This window comes from Coregonus clupeaformis, chromosome 10, assembly GCF_020615455.1.
Source record: "Coregonus clupeaformis isolate EN_2021a chromosome 10, ASM2061545v1, whole genome shotgun sequence".
NCBI lineage: Eukaryota > Metazoa > Chordata > Actinopteri > Salmoniformes > Salmonidae > Coregonus > Coregonus clupeaformis.
In genome coordinates, this window is record NC_059201.1 from 11,697,789 (window position 1) to 11,712,436 (window position 14,648).

General features: G+C 44.0%; 2 protein-coding genes across 2 annotated transcripts; both read right to left on the bottom strand.

Moving 5' to 3' along the window:
- Window positions 1–1,689: 1,689 nt before the first annotated feature.
- Window positions 1,690–4,461, bottom strand: hyal1 (hyaluronidase 1). Its single transcript, XM_041889106.2, has 4 exons — window positions 4,055–4,461; window positions 2,897–3,816; window positions 2,679–2,768; window positions 1,690–2,593 (listed from the first exon to the last, which is right to left on the bottom strand). Exons 1-4 carry the CDS (start codon window positions 4,056–4,058, stop codon window positions 2,273–2,275), a joined length of 1,335 nt encoding a protein of 444 aa, XP_041745040.1. The 5' UTR covers window positions 4,059–4,461; the 3' UTR covers window positions 1,690–2,272.
- Window positions 4,462–5,580: 1,119 nt separating this feature from the next.
- On the bottom strand, window positions 5,581–10,776 carry LOC121574857 (hyaluronidase-2-like). The gene is made up of 4 exons (XM_041887495.2): window positions 10,480–10,776; window positions 8,960–9,944; window positions 7,421–7,510; window positions 5,581–6,652 (listed from the first exon to the last, which is right to left on the bottom strand). The coding sequence occupies exons 2-4, from the start codon at window positions 9,896–9,898 to the stop codon at window positions 6,254–6,256; spliced, it is 1,428 nt and encodes a 475-aa protein (XP_041743429.1). The 5' UTR covers window positions 9,899–9,944; window positions 10,480–10,776; the 3' UTR covers window positions 5,581–6,253.
- Between the last annotated feature and the right edge of the window lie 3,872 nt (window positions 10,777–14,648).

Below are 14,648 nucleotides of genomic sequence, written 5' to 3' on the forward strand. Positions count from 1 at the left end.
GGCTGTCAGTTCAATACAGTGGATAAGCACACGTATTTTGAGCACTTCAAAACTGAGGCATGAAATTATCCATAAATTTTTGTGGGCCAATTATCTTTATTAAAGAGCCACGTAATCCACTCTGAGCTGTGGTGACCAGTAGTAGTTACATATACAGCCTTGGTTAAGCACTTGTTTCAGTTTGATTATTACATACCACCACCTGGTGGTCACAGACCTGAAGTAGAATACCCAGAGAATCCTGTCAGAGCTCAGCATGCTCGTCCTCTGTTAACAGCTCACATACATGAGTCTACAAATAACAATGTTTTTTCTAAATGAGAGTGTGGGTACAAGACATCCAAAATAGTTCCACTGTGGTGTGAGTTTGGGATATTACATGCAGCTGTGCTGAAATTGTTTTAGCCATTGTGATTTTAGTACAGATATGCCAGTGAAATGAAAACATACATCATTTATTTAATGTAAAATTAAAAATTAAAAAATCAGTTGAAGTATCTGGTAGACAATACATTCACCCATTCAGTATCAATCATGAGTGCATTGCATCACATTTCTAATGAGTCACGTATACACCTACAGGGTTCCGGTAAATTGCTGAGTACATTTGTGGTGCTCAAGAATCACTTTACAATTAGCTAACAGCTGAAATTGGCAAGCACCACTCCAGTTGGTGCGGATCTCCTTAGTTCTAATAGGTTTAAAAACGTAAAACCCCGAAATGAAGCATTATTTTAAAGCTAGAATCCTTAGTTGCTACATCAATTTTTGGACTTATGAATGATATACAGTACCAGTCAAAGGTTTGGACACACCTACTCATTTAAGGGTTTTTCTTTATTTTTTCTATTTCTACATTGTAGAATAATAGTGAAGACATCAAAACTATGGAATAACACACATGGAATCATGCTGGTGACACTGTCTGTGATTTATTTAGAATTCAAGGCACACTTAACCAGCATTGCTACCAGCAATACGCCATCCCATCTGGTTTGCGCTTAGTGGGACTATCATTTGTTTTTCAACAGGACAATGACTCAGAACACACCTCCAGACTGTGTAAGGGCTATTTGACCAAGAAGGAGAGTGATGGAGTGCTGCATCAGATGACCTGGCCTCCACAATCACCTGACCTCAACCCAATTGAGATGGTTTGGGATGAGTTGGACTGCAGAGTGAACGAAAAGCAGCCAACAAGTGCTCAGCATATGTGGGAACTCCTTCAAGACTGTTGGAAAAGCATTCCAGGTTAAGCTGGTTGAGAGAATGCCAAGAGTGTGCAAAGCTGTCATCAAGGCAAAGGGTGGCTACTTTGAAGAATCAAAAATATAACATATATTTTGATTTGTTTAACACTTTTTTGGTTACTACATGATTTCATGTGTGTTATTTCATAGTTTCGATGTCTTCACTATTATTCTACAATGTAGAAAATAGTAAAAATTAAGAAAAACCCTTGAATGAGTAGGTGTGTCCAAACCTTTGACTGGTACTGTATACCCATTGATTCTTGAAGAATATAACTTATAAATGCCTCATGAGCTTAGTTCAACTCGCGTACCCCATCAGAACCCAAAACATAAGCTTGTTTTACTCCAATGTTTGTAAACAATGTAAATGTAAACACTGTATACCATCATAACATGGTTAAAACTATAATTTTGATATCATGGATGGTCAGTCCTTGCATCCATAGCTCTGTCTATGAATTTGAGAGTGGTTACATTTCTAAAAGGCCCATCCCTCAGCTTTTTACTGAAACAGAGGCGGAATGATCCCTTTTTTATTGTTTCAACTAAGGATTCAAGCTTTAAGCTTAACCACTGATTTTCTGTGACGTGTTTGAAACCAATAGGAATAATCCCAGGTCATAAACTGTAATTTAACGAGATGACATTTCTACTTTTGTAAAATGTCTGGAAACAATTTTCTAAACAGACATGCTGCTTAAATGTCAATGTCAACTATGGTTTATGCCTGGCTTTCTCAATGATGTACAAATAAACTGTTCACTAGTAAACTCATCCGACTGGTAACATGTAACCCGCCTATCTGGAGTGGTCAGAGGCAGATTGGTGTTGAGCAGGGGGAGTCTGAATGAGGGTCACGAATGCAACAACACTGGTTTAATTGTTTTACCGCTATACCTTATTGGCTCAGGACTGGGTATAATGAGTCCCATAAGAGGAAGTACAGTCATCAGAGTGGGCTAATGTAATGTAATGTAACCGATGCTCCTTTAAACACAAGGGGAATGTCTCGCTCAGAACTACAGGGGCTTGGAGCAGCGCTTACCTCCCCAGCCAGGATAGCATTGGCACTGGAAGTGGGTCTGTATGTACACAGCCTCACGTGGCTTCAGTTGGCCCTGCACCCTGTAGTGCTGCCCCCCCCCTGGCCTCTTCTCAGGCACCACAGTCCAGGCGCTGGGGTCCAGGTGGAGGTAGGCACGGGAGCCTTTGTCTCTCCTCTGGCATCGGCCCCGAGAGGAGCACACCGTCTTGCTACACTGAGTAGCTGCTGTGGTCACATTCACCAGGTAACGGCCCAGGGTTTTATCCAGGTAGTCTTTGACTGCCTCACAATTCGCCTGGAAAACAGGAAAACACAAATAATCATTATTTATGTATGTTTGCATATGCAGGGAACGGACCAAATTCTAAGTTGTAATATACCTTAGATTTGGAGTAGGCATTGTCTCCCCACAGTACGATCCCTGCAGATCCTAAAGCAGCACTCTCTCCAATCGTGTGGACCAGGACCTCCTAACAAAGTAGCAATCAGGGATCAGTATGTATCACGTACTATAACAGTCTTAGACTCATACTATTGCACTGATAGACGATAGGGATTTGCAGTACAACACAGCACACTGAACCAGGGGGGCACCTGCCTGAGAGAGGAACTCCAGAGAGTAAGTGTAGACAATGCGGGCATATGGAAACACAAGGGGGGCCATGGGGGTCACCTGCGCGCCCACCCTCATGGCTTCCATGACACGGTGGTGTGTGTAGAGGAGGATGCTGTTGCCAAGACCACGCATCCCCAGATCCAGGTAGATATCTGGGTAGAGGGCAGAGGAGACGTTCCACAGCCAGAACAGTGCATCATTCCTCTTCAACTCTATCTGAGGACACTCCCCTGTGTAGTTATATGTTGTGTTTTTGTAGTAGTTATAGCAGGAGGGGAAACCATAAAAGCCCCACATTCCCTTGGGCCTCTCCTGCTCCCCCAACCTTAGGGTGCCCTCCATGAACGCCCGCGCTGCCTCCTCAAACTCCTTGCGGGCCACCACCTCCACCTGAGCAGGGCTCCAGCCTGGGTGCTTGGCCCTCACTAGGGCCCTGGACCCCTCCCAGTAAACCCTCATGTCCTCCCAGTTGCGCTCCCACAGTGGCCTCCAGTTCTCCCAGTCCACCACAGCCAGCCCTGGGAAGTATCTATTGGGCATGTAGGTCCGGAGGTCCTCAGAGGTAACCCTCAGGTGCTCCAGCAGGCTGGCATTCTGTGGCACCCCGCCGTTAACTGCGTCTCCTTGGTTGTATCTTGGGTACAGACCCAGTTTTGTATTATAGAATATGGTGATGTTGTCACCCATGAAGCTCTGGTTCTGATTCCTCACTATGCTGAACACTCCCAGGTCCAGGTCCACCCCATAGCGGCTCTTACACTGGGCTGTAGGGGCATTCCACACAGTGAGGAAGGGCAGCTGGGCCAGTGTGGGGAATGCGCCTGCTTCATGCTCACTGCTAAGAACAATACTGGCCACATTCACACAAAGAATCAGTGCCCCAGGGAAAATGCACTTTACACCTGCAGAGAAAAAACACAACATTTTATATCATATTTTGCCACATTTAAATAAAAGCAATGTGCCTGATAGACACGGTCAGAACATACTTATTCAGGTTCTCCAGTCTACTTTTATTGTGAGGAAGTAGGTCACATGACTTTGAGTGTGCTAAGGGAATCTAATGCAAATATGCACTGCATAAACATTACTTAGCTAGGTCAAAATCACACAATAACAGCTTCTTATGAATCTACTTACCCATATCATCGGTTTCGTGGGCAAATAGTTGGTTTACAAGTCAATTGACCATGGAGAAAAGTGATTGCTGTCGCATTATCTGCTGATACCCAACTTCTCTTTTCAAAGGAAGAAAGAGGAAGGAAAACCGTCTGGAGAATGAAGTAGGTGCGCTAGATTTAGGTCGTCCGGGATGCCTGGGGTCGGACTTTGTTCTTTTGATTGCACAAAGTGCAAATTCGGATCACCATTTGCACCGCGCGAACTAAATCGAGTGCATCTTCAACAACCAGCGGAGGGGAGTTTCCAAACACCAATCAAAAGAGGACGAGGCAGAACGTTCTCTCATACAGTCAACATTTGTTAAAGATACAGGAACAAATGTATTTCGCTCTGAATCGCCTTTGTGAATCGAATTGCGATCTTGAAATGTCAAACCAAGGTATGCACAGTTTACTGTAGCCCAGTGGTTGTCAACCTGTGGTCCGCGGGGGTACTGCAGGTGGTTTGCGAAGTTCTTTAGATTTTTAATTTTTTTCTTCCAGAAATAATAAGAGCTGGGAGTATTAATGGCATTATAAGAAATTTTACATTACTTTTCACGATGCAGATTGTTTATAATAATAATATAGGCCTTTAACTTGTTACATTTACTGCTAAATTGAACTAAATCTGACCACCAAGATATTTTATGTTTAGAAAAACCACCGTAGCCTATTCATCTCGTGAATGGTTGGCGGTGTGGTGTATTATATACATTATTAGAAACTATTGCTCTCAGCATGGGCCTATAGAATGCACTGTCTTGAATGAATGAATTCATTAGATAATTAAAACAAAAAGGCTACGTGCATTTACGTTTTAACAGACCTGGCTATCTGCAATGTATCTAAACACATAGGCCTATAAAACTTTAGGAACTCTTGCTGAAGACTTCAAAGGACCAAAAATAATTTTGGCTAGAGGCAACCTGTAATTATGTTAGAGGAGGGCCATTAAATCAAAGATGGTGTTGTGGCCTAGGCTACAGTAAGGCAATGATTAAGACAACGTTTTATTTGACCCCAACATCAGAGGGTAGCCTATAGCCCACCAATTTGGATGTAAAAACCCTAAACTGTTTTTCAAAAGATATATAGATCTGTGGAAACTTGCCCTCAGAATTCAGTCTTTCCATAATGTTCGGTAATGTGTCAGCTTCCTGGAAACGTGTATTGCTGAAAAGAGCTGGAAATAATTTTTGCCTGGCTCCACCAGACAATTATAGGGAGGAAGGGGTAGTGCTTTAAGTAACATGTTGTGCCAGACAAATCCACTCTCAAAAGTAGCCTGTATTATAGGTCTAGGCCTATAGCCCATATGTGTACATTGTGATTGTTGGATTCACCGGGGACAAAGGAGAGAGAGAGGCAGTTGTATAGGTAAGAGAAACACTAGTGATCAGCAAGAGTGATGCATCTGCAAGATTTGTATTGGATGTTGTTACAGCTTTGATTTATTTTGAGAGATTGAAACACAGTACACAATAAAAGAGACGCACAATTCTGGAGAGAAAATAGTAGTCTTGTTTTTTGTCGTAAAATAACAAAAGCTTCTTTTTTTTGTTGAAAATACATTCATATAAATATGAACTTTTACCTAAAGATAAAAATGTCAAAGGTCAGGCACTAAGTACTATTTTGTGCTATTCAAAAAATCAAGTGCATCTGTCCCATTTTGGCACACACACATAACACAAACCCATACATACATCATAAGCTGAAAACTACCACACAAAAGCATAAGCTTTGGGATCATGAGAAAATTACAACTTAAAAGGAAAGGGGGTTGTGGAAAGGAGAGGGAGGGGGGGGGGGAGGGGGAGTGGTTGTGGGAAGGAGAGGCATGAGAGAGAGATATATTGTGGGGAGGAAACTGAGAAAGAGAGAGAGAGGGCAATGTAAACAAAGTTATTTCCAGCAAGCCCTCCAATGTATCAAGAAAATCAAAACACACAAACAACCATAACTCTACGTATGTGTTCCACAGTGTTCCACCATCTAATCATAGATTCACCAACCTTTCAGCAACCTGGGCCGCAGTGAATACATTTGCATTTGCCCCAGTGTATGTTTATAATGTTTGTGCATTTGTGGAAGTGTGTAGATAATGTCATGTGTATACCAGTACACATTAAATCATTTTAATGTAGCTGTATGAACTGTGTATGTATGCAATCAGTCAGAGCAGGAGTGTGATGAGTAGCAGAAGCAGACAGTGCACCCATGTCCCCATGACTGAAGATGCGATACCTCTTTGCTGTAGGGGGTCTCTCTGGCCACAGCCCTCTCCCTGGTAGCCACTATAGCACTGGCACTGAAACTCTCTCTGAAAGCCCATTATCTCCTCTTCCCCAAGCTGACCTAGAGTTTGAACCTTGAATTTGCCTTTTTCCAGGCTGACTATGCTGTGGGTGAGGGGGCTGAGGTGCAGGTAGGCGTCAGTGTCAGGCTGCCTACGCAGGCAGCGTCCGTGGGAACCGCACAGCCTCTGGCTGCACAGCTCTGCTGCCGTGGAGACGTTGAGCAGGTACCGGCCCAGTGGACCCTGTAGGTACTCATTCAGACTGAAGCAACTGGTCTGGAGAGAGAAAGACACACACAGAGTTTATTTATTTATGTTTTGTGTATACTTTTAACCCTTTTTCGTGATATCCAATTGGTAGTTACAGTCTTGTCCCATCACTGCAACTCCCGTATGGACTCGGGAGAGGCGAAGGTCGAGAACCATGCGTCCTCCGAAACACGACCATGCCAAACCGCCCTGCTTCTTGACACACTGCTTGCTTAACCCGGAAGCCAGACGCACCAATGTGTCGGAGGAAACACCGTACAACTGGCGACCGAAGTCAGCTTGCAGGCGCCCGGCCCGCCACAAGGACTCGCAAGAGCGCGATGGGACAAGGAAATCCCGGCCGGCCAAACCCTCCCCTAACCTGGACGGCGCTGGGCCAATTGTGCGCCGCCTCATGGGTCTCCCGGTCACGGCCGTCTGTGCCACAGCCTCGGATCGAACCTGGAGCTGTAGTGACGCCTCAAGCACTGCGATGCAGTGCCTTAGACCGCTGCGCCACTCGGGAGGCCCTGACACACACAGAGTTTAAAGATAGATTTACATTGATGTTGTTCCTGTGTCTCCCCAATTTAAATGAAGCTTAAGATCCACTACAAACCCTTTCACATCATTATAACAAAAGGGATAGGAAGAGGGGCTGCTACAAAAACACAACTGATAATCAGCTGATAATCAAGTGTGTGACATGATTGACTATGATATTGTGACATGCAGTGAGGTCCTGTGAATTGGTCATTCAGTGATTCGTAGCGATTTCATTGTGTGGACACTTGCCTTACTGCCTGCATAAGCGTGGTCTCCCCAGAGGATGATGCCTGCGGCCCCAAGAGCCACACTCTCCCCGATGGTGGAGACCAGGTCCGTCTGCAGAAAGATGAAATAATTCAAAATCTTGCCTATAGGAGTACAGATTTATCCCAAAGCATACCGTGCACAGTCAGCACAAATCAGCCAGTGGAAATAGAACCAGAATTAACTACATGCACTCGGTATTGTTAAGGGTGAGAGGGGGCGAGAAGCCACTTAAGCAATAAGGCCCGAGGGGGTGTGGTATATGGCCAATATACCACGGCTAAGGGCTGTTCTTACGCATGCAACATTTTACATTTTAGTCATTTAGCAGACGCTCTTATCCAGAGCGACTTACAAATTGGTGCATTCAACTTAGGATAGCCAGTGGGACAACCACCCTTTTTTTTTTATATATATATTTTTTTGTTTGAATAGGGGGTGGGGGAGGGGGGGGTAGAAGGATTACTGTTATACGCGGAGTTCCTGGACACAGCCCTCAGCCGTGGTATATTGGACATCCATCACAAACCCCCGAGGTGCCTTATTGCTATTATAAACTGGTTACCAACGTAATTAGAGCAATAAAAATAAATGTTTTGTCATACCCATGGTATTCGGTCTGATATACCACGGCTTTCAGCCAATCAGCATTCAAGCCTCGAACCACCCAGTTTATAATGGACCATGTGACCACCTCTTATCTGCTCATGCCCCCTAAGGAAATGCACTATGGAGTGTTAGCAAGTAACGTGTCCAACACCCATCCTGCTCACACACATACACACATAAAAATGAGTGGTAGTATTGGAGTGTCTGCTGATAGTGCAGGAAAGGGCTGCGGCCACAGATAAGGACAGAGGGTCAGCGGTAGAGAGAAAGCTCTATCTGTGAATCAGGGTCAATCAAACCAGCACACACACGCACACAAACACAGACACACACAAAAGAGCAGTTCTAAATCACACCCATTGATAAAATAGATATTAAAATAGATATTAAAGAGGGAGTATTGCACTCCGATATGGAGCATAATTATACCGAAAAATTAAGATTAAATGGTTTGAAACTAAAACTCATAAACCTCAACATTAACTGAATCGCAATCATCATCATCATTTAAATCCTGGTGAAGATTCTATTAGTGTAGGTTTATAGCCTGTAGATATTGTTTAACATAAATTATTCTTCCAACTCCTTGATTTCTTTCTCACTGAATTGAGCTGGAATATGATATGCAGGATGGATTTCCTGTCTAATGGTAAACAGTCTTATCAAAAGTTCTAGGTAGGTGGCCTGGGGTGGTCTAGCCATCTAAGCCACAGCACATGTACGATGTTTTGCAGCCAGCATGAATTCGAATCCGTTCCACTGCTCTTTCATCAATCTCTCTCTCCTACCTTTCACCCCCACCTGTCTCTATCCAATAAACATACAAAGACTTGAAAAAATATATATTATTTAAAAGGTAGGATAAGTGCTTCTGGGTAGTACTATGTGACTGTCAGTGAAACGGCCCCTCACCTCTGTCAGCAGGTCCAATACGTTGGCGTAGGTGGGCCGGGCGTACACAAAGACAGGACGTGCCAGCCCGTCTCCCCCTGACGCCAGACGCATCCCCTCCTTCACCCGGTTCCGGACAAACTGGCGCCCAGAGGGTGAAGAGCGTAGCACTGTGCTCATGTAGACAGAAGGGAAGAGGGCTGTACTCTCAGTCCACAGCCATTTGAGCATTTCATTCCGTGCCACCTCCACGTCAGGACAGCGGCCTGTGTAGTTCTCCAGAGTGTTCCGGTAGTCATGGTTGTAGCAGTCTGGGAACAGGTAGAACCCCCACAGCTGGTTGGGCCGCAGGCTCTTGGCCAGCCTCAGTGTCTCCAGCATGAACTTCCGGGCCGACATCTCAAACTCCTGCTGGGCCACCTTAGCCACACGCTCTGCGGGCCAAGCTGGGTTCTTCTGGGCCACCAGCTGGCGTGACCGGCTGCGGTACACATCCTTGACGTCCCAGTTGCGGATCCACAGTGGTCTCCATTCCTCCCAGTCAATAACTGCAAGTCCCTTGGCCCCTGGTTCACGTATGTAATACTGAATGCCCTCCGGCATCTTCTCCAGGTGCTGAGTGAGACTGGCAACCTGCGGGAGCCCACCGTTCTTGGAAGTACCATCATGCTCATCATAGTAGGGGTACAACCCCAGGCGGTCCTTGTAAAAGATGGTGAGGTTCTGGCGAACAAAGCCCTCGTTGGGCGACGCCACAATCTGGAACTGCTCCAGCTGAAAGTGGATACCGTGCCGCGGGCCGCAGTCCTCCGTCGGGGCATTCCAGGCCAGGACCAGAGGCTTTTGGGGATACAGTGGCCATCTTGTGGGCTTCAGTTCCTCAGCACAGAAGCAGCAGTCCCATAGAAGAGTCACCAACAACAATACTTTCCAATCAGGCAGTACAGTCCAGTACAACATGACTTTTGTGGTGAATGAATATCTTTTCACTCTCTGCTCTCCTGTCCTGTAAATATAATTGACATTAGCTTATCTAAAATGTAAATTGAAGTGAACATCACAAGTTATATTTGGATTTCTAATCAATAGATTCAGATTTGCCACCAACTGTAATTACTTGGGTGCCTCCATGCCCAGAAAAGTTTAAATAGAGGACTCACTTTCACCACAGGTTTAAGACATACACTAGGTTTATGGATAAAGTGAAAAATAAGGTGTGAACAGTTCAGCTGGTTTAATTCATTGTATACAGCGTGAAAGCCTCTATTAATAATGCATTAAGATCAAGCAGCCTACTGTATATGACAAGCCTGGAAACAATACCACTTCTCATGAAGATGATTAATTTAATATTTAGTGAAAGTTCTAGGTTACTGAAAGTAATCGTTTGGTGGACTTTAGCAGCAGTGGACTTGAAACAGCAGTAGACGCTTGTCTCAGCAAACACACCCTTACACTTTCGCTGTCTGTGTATAACACCCACCCTTTGCCCATGAGAAAGTTTTAATTAGTAGAAAACAAAATAGAAAAACATACCTTACCTTGTATAGCCGAACGAGGAAGCATTCCCAAAAGCTGGAGTCTTGCTATATTCCAAGCCACGTTTGTCTTTCCTCAAGATAAGTCGGAGAAAAGTGAATGAAACAAACTTTAAGTCACCCCTGCAACAATAGGTAAAAACACTGGTACTTCATTTATGTCACTGGCGTGTATTATTACTGTACTTTACAACTTGAACCGACAGTGAGTGTACCGTAATCCTTGTACTGTTGTCAGTTTAGTTGCACGCAACGCCGACCCTAGACTAGTGAGAGACTGTACCACTTCAGGATGTTCCATTCAGCATGAAAAGGGGGGAGTGGCGAACTAAACTGTACAATTATGATATTTGTACTGTAGGCGTTTCAAGTGGTTCTTAATATATTGTATTACACCAAAATCATTGAGCTAACCTAGGCTTCATATCTAAAACTGTTATTTCTTTCCAGTTTATAATTGAAAATAGTTCCTTTAATTTGTCAGTTGAACACTTCAGAATGAGTCAGTCCAACACGTTTCCTACTAGTCTTTGAAAACAGATGCAATACATGACCAAAAGTTTGTGGACACCTGCTCGTCGAACATCTAATTCCAAAATCATGGGCATTAATATAGAGTTGGTCCCCCCTTTGCTGCTATAACCGCCTTCACTCTTCTGGGAAGGTTTTCCACTAGATAGTGGAACATTGCTGCGGGGACTTGCTTCCATTCAGCCACAAGAGCATTAGTGAGGTCGGGCACTGATGTTGGCTGATTAGGCCTGGCTCGCAGTCGGTGTTCCAATTCATCCCAAAGGTGTTCGATGGGGTTGAGGTCAGGGCTCTGTGCAGGCCAGTCAAGTTCTTCCACACCGATCTCGACAAACCATTTCTGTATGGACCTCATTTGTGTTGGCCTCGTTTGTGTTTTGTGCATGGGCATGGTCATGCTGAAACAGGAAAGGGCCTTCCCCAAACTGTTGCCACAAAGTTGCAAGCACAGAATCGTCTCAAATGTCATTGTATGCTGTAGCGTTAAGGTTTTCCTTCACTGGAACTAAGGGGCCTAGCCCGAACCATGAAAAACAGCCCCAGACCATTATTCCTCCTCCACCAAACTTTACAGTTGGCACTATGCATTGGGGCAGGTAGCGTTCTCCTGGCATCCGCCAAACCCAGATTCGTCCATCGGACTGCCAGATGGTGAAGCGTGATTTATCATTCCAGAGAATGCGTTTCCACTGCTCCAGAGTCCAATGGCGGCAAGCTTTACACCACTCCAGCCGACGCTTGGCATTGCGCATGGTTATCTTAGGCTTGTGTGCGGCTGCTCGGCCATGTAAACCCATTTATGAAGCTCCCGAAGAACAGTTATTGTGCTGACGTTGCTTCCAGAGGCAGTTTGGAATTTGGTAGTGAGTGTTGCAACTGAGGACAGACGATTTTTATGCGCTACGCACTTCAGCACTCGGCGGCCCCGTTCTGTGAGCTTGTGAGGCCTATGACTTTGCAGCTGAGCCGTTGTTGCTCCTAGATGTTTCCACTTCACAACAGCACTTACAGTTGACCCGGGCAGCTCTAGCAGGACAGAAATTTGATGAACTGACTTGTTGGAAAGCTGGCATCCTATGACGGTGCCACGTTGAAGTCACTGAGCTCTTCAGTACGTGCCATTCTACTGCCAATGTTTGTATATGGAGATTGCATGGCTGTGTGCTCGATTTTACACACCTGTCAGCAACGGGTGTGGCTGAAATAGCCAAATCCACTAATTTGAAGGGATGGCCACATAATTTTGTATATATAGTGTATATTGTTGCATTATCTTGATTAAGTAGCTGTTGACAGCATAGAACAGGGGTCCCCAATTACATTCAGCCATGAGCCGGTATTTCCTTGAGAGTTAATAATTTGTACTGCAAAGTGACCGCAAGAATCCCAAACAGATTATTTGACAAAAACAGAATCATTTCAAACCTTGATTACATTGGGATACGATCACATATGACTCTCTATTTATGCGTGGTAATACTTGGTAACAGATGCCTAAATTAAAACCACTTTGAGCTGATTTCCCGGTTATTTTACAGTATTTTATGTCCAACAACAAAAATTATATTTAAAAAAATAAAACTATGGGGGAAAATATAATCACCCGCAGACCTATTGAGGCGAGCCTGGCATAGATCCTCCCAACATCAAATCAAATCAAATTGTATTGGCCACATGCGCCGAATACAACAGGTGCAGACATTACAGTGAAATGCTTACTTACAGCCCTTAACCAACAGTGCATTTATTTTAAATAAAAAAGTAAAATAAAACAACAACAAAAAAGTGTTGAGAAAAAAAGAGCAGAAGTAAAATAAAATAACAGTAGGGAGGCTATATATACAGGGGGGTACCGGTGCAGAGTCAATGTGCGGGGGCACCGGCTAGTTGAGGTAGTTGAAGTACATGTGGGTAGAGTTAAAGTGACTGAGCATGCCATTCCCATCCTAAAGTTTAAGTTCTCAGTTTAATACATTTTAGTCATTTAACAGACTCTCTTATCCAGAGTGCACACATATTTGTACTGGTCCCCCGTGGGAATCGAACCCACAACCCTGGCACTGCAAGAGCCATGCTCTACCAACTGAGCCACACAGGACCATTTGAGTTCATAAAGGTAGTTTTTGGCGAGCAGTTAAATGACAAGCACACAATTGCAACCAATGTGGTATACAAGTTCATTACATATTTATAAACTATCTATACACTTATAATTGACCGTTTAAACCCCTTAATAAATCATTGTAAGTAGGCTACACCATAACATAAAGTGTTACAGAGTAACCTATAGTTAATGTAAGTAAGTATGGTATATCTCTAGGACCAGTAGCATTAAAACTCTGTCCGGACACAGACATCTGGCATGCAGATGTCACCGCTTGAGGCAGATGTGATGACGGCCATTGGCAGTGGCTCAAATGAACCAACCAAGTACCACATGCTGTCATGTTGCCAAGGTCATGGATAGATTTAGAGCAGGCTGGGGTTGAAAGCTTTGAAATGAATAGTTAGAAGCAAAGCCCAACAAAACATATGCCTAAAGGGTGCATGTGACGTAGAGGATCTGAGGGCACATGATAGACAAAAAACCCTGGAAGTGAGGTGAGGCCTCATCCTTTGAGGGTCACTCAGTTGATGCTGTTTGTTCTCCAAGCTCTGCTGACTCACCTGTTTGTGTGCGTGTGTGTGTGAATGAGACAAAGAGGGAGCGAGGGAAGAGAAGGGATGGGCAGTTTCCCTCCATCCTGTGTGCTTCCCTTTGACCCTTGACTCCTGGACATTACATCATCAGCCTTCAGGCACCTCCAGGAAGTGATAACAATGTGGGGAACTGGAAACACACCCTGTCACCTTCATCATACACAAGCACTTTAAAAATCAGAGGGACCATAGGACTGTATAATAGCCTGGAACTCACACAGGCTACATTTTGAACTTTGTAGATCATGTGAGAAATTGCTTTATACAATTATTTTTAATCTCTGAGATGTATGAAAATCTATTTTTACACAAACAAACCCATTCATTCGCATATTTTACATAAACTGCCTATAGCACTCAAAAGTATGCCAGGTCGATGTCTCCCTTGGGAAAGCGGCCGACTGAACTCAATGGGACTTCCTAATTAAATAAAATGAAATGTCATGATGTAAAAGAAACGTAGAAATGTACACCCTCACACACCTTTTTCCATCACACCATGTACATTGTTTACAGTTTTCTATTTGGATGTATTACTTACCTTGCTTAATCCATCAGTATGGCTAAAACACTAAAATATGCTGTAGGCATTTATGGTCATAAACAAGCATCACCCATTCGAGAGTAACCCATCTTCAGAGGAAGTTGCTCAGCAGAACATCAAAGGAAGGAATGAAGGAGGAATTACGTCAATGTGTCTGACCCCTGGCCCTGAAACACACCCAACCACATTCCACACAATTACAGGGGCCAGAGATGGCCGTTATGCCCATAGCCTGCTGTATGCTAAACACTGAAACTGACCATATATCATGGTCATGGACCATTAGATACTGTACAAATTGATTAATATTAGAACATGTATCACTGAACCTTCAAAATGTCTATAAAGTACTTGACTTTATCATAAACAACTAGACATATAAGTCATGTCGTAATCA

Bases quoted from the DNA above. Each gene is read 5' to 3' on its own strand.
- hyal1 (XM_041889106.2), bottom strand. The intron at 2,769-2,896 runs GCAGGTGCCCCC...CTACTTTGTTAG, and splicing joins CTCTGGAGTTCCTCTCTCAG to GAGGTCCTGGTCCACACGAT. The intron at 2,594-2,678 runs GTATATTACAAC...CCTGTTTTCCAG, and splicing joins ATGCCTACTCCAAATCTAAG to GCGAATTGTGAGGCAGTCAA.
- LOC121574857 (XM_041887495.2), bottom strand. From the start codon at position 9,898: ATGTTGTACTGGACTGTACTGCCTGATTGGAAAGTATTGTTGTTGGTG. The intron at 7,511-8,959 runs GTGAGGGGCCGT...ATCTTTCTGCAG, and splicing joins TATTGGACCTGCTGACAGAG to ACGGACCTGGTCTCCACCAT. The intron at 6,653-7,420 runs GCAAGTGTCCAC...TTCTCTCTCCAG, and splicing joins ACGCTTATGCAGGCAGTAAG to ACCAGTTGCTTCAGTCTGAA.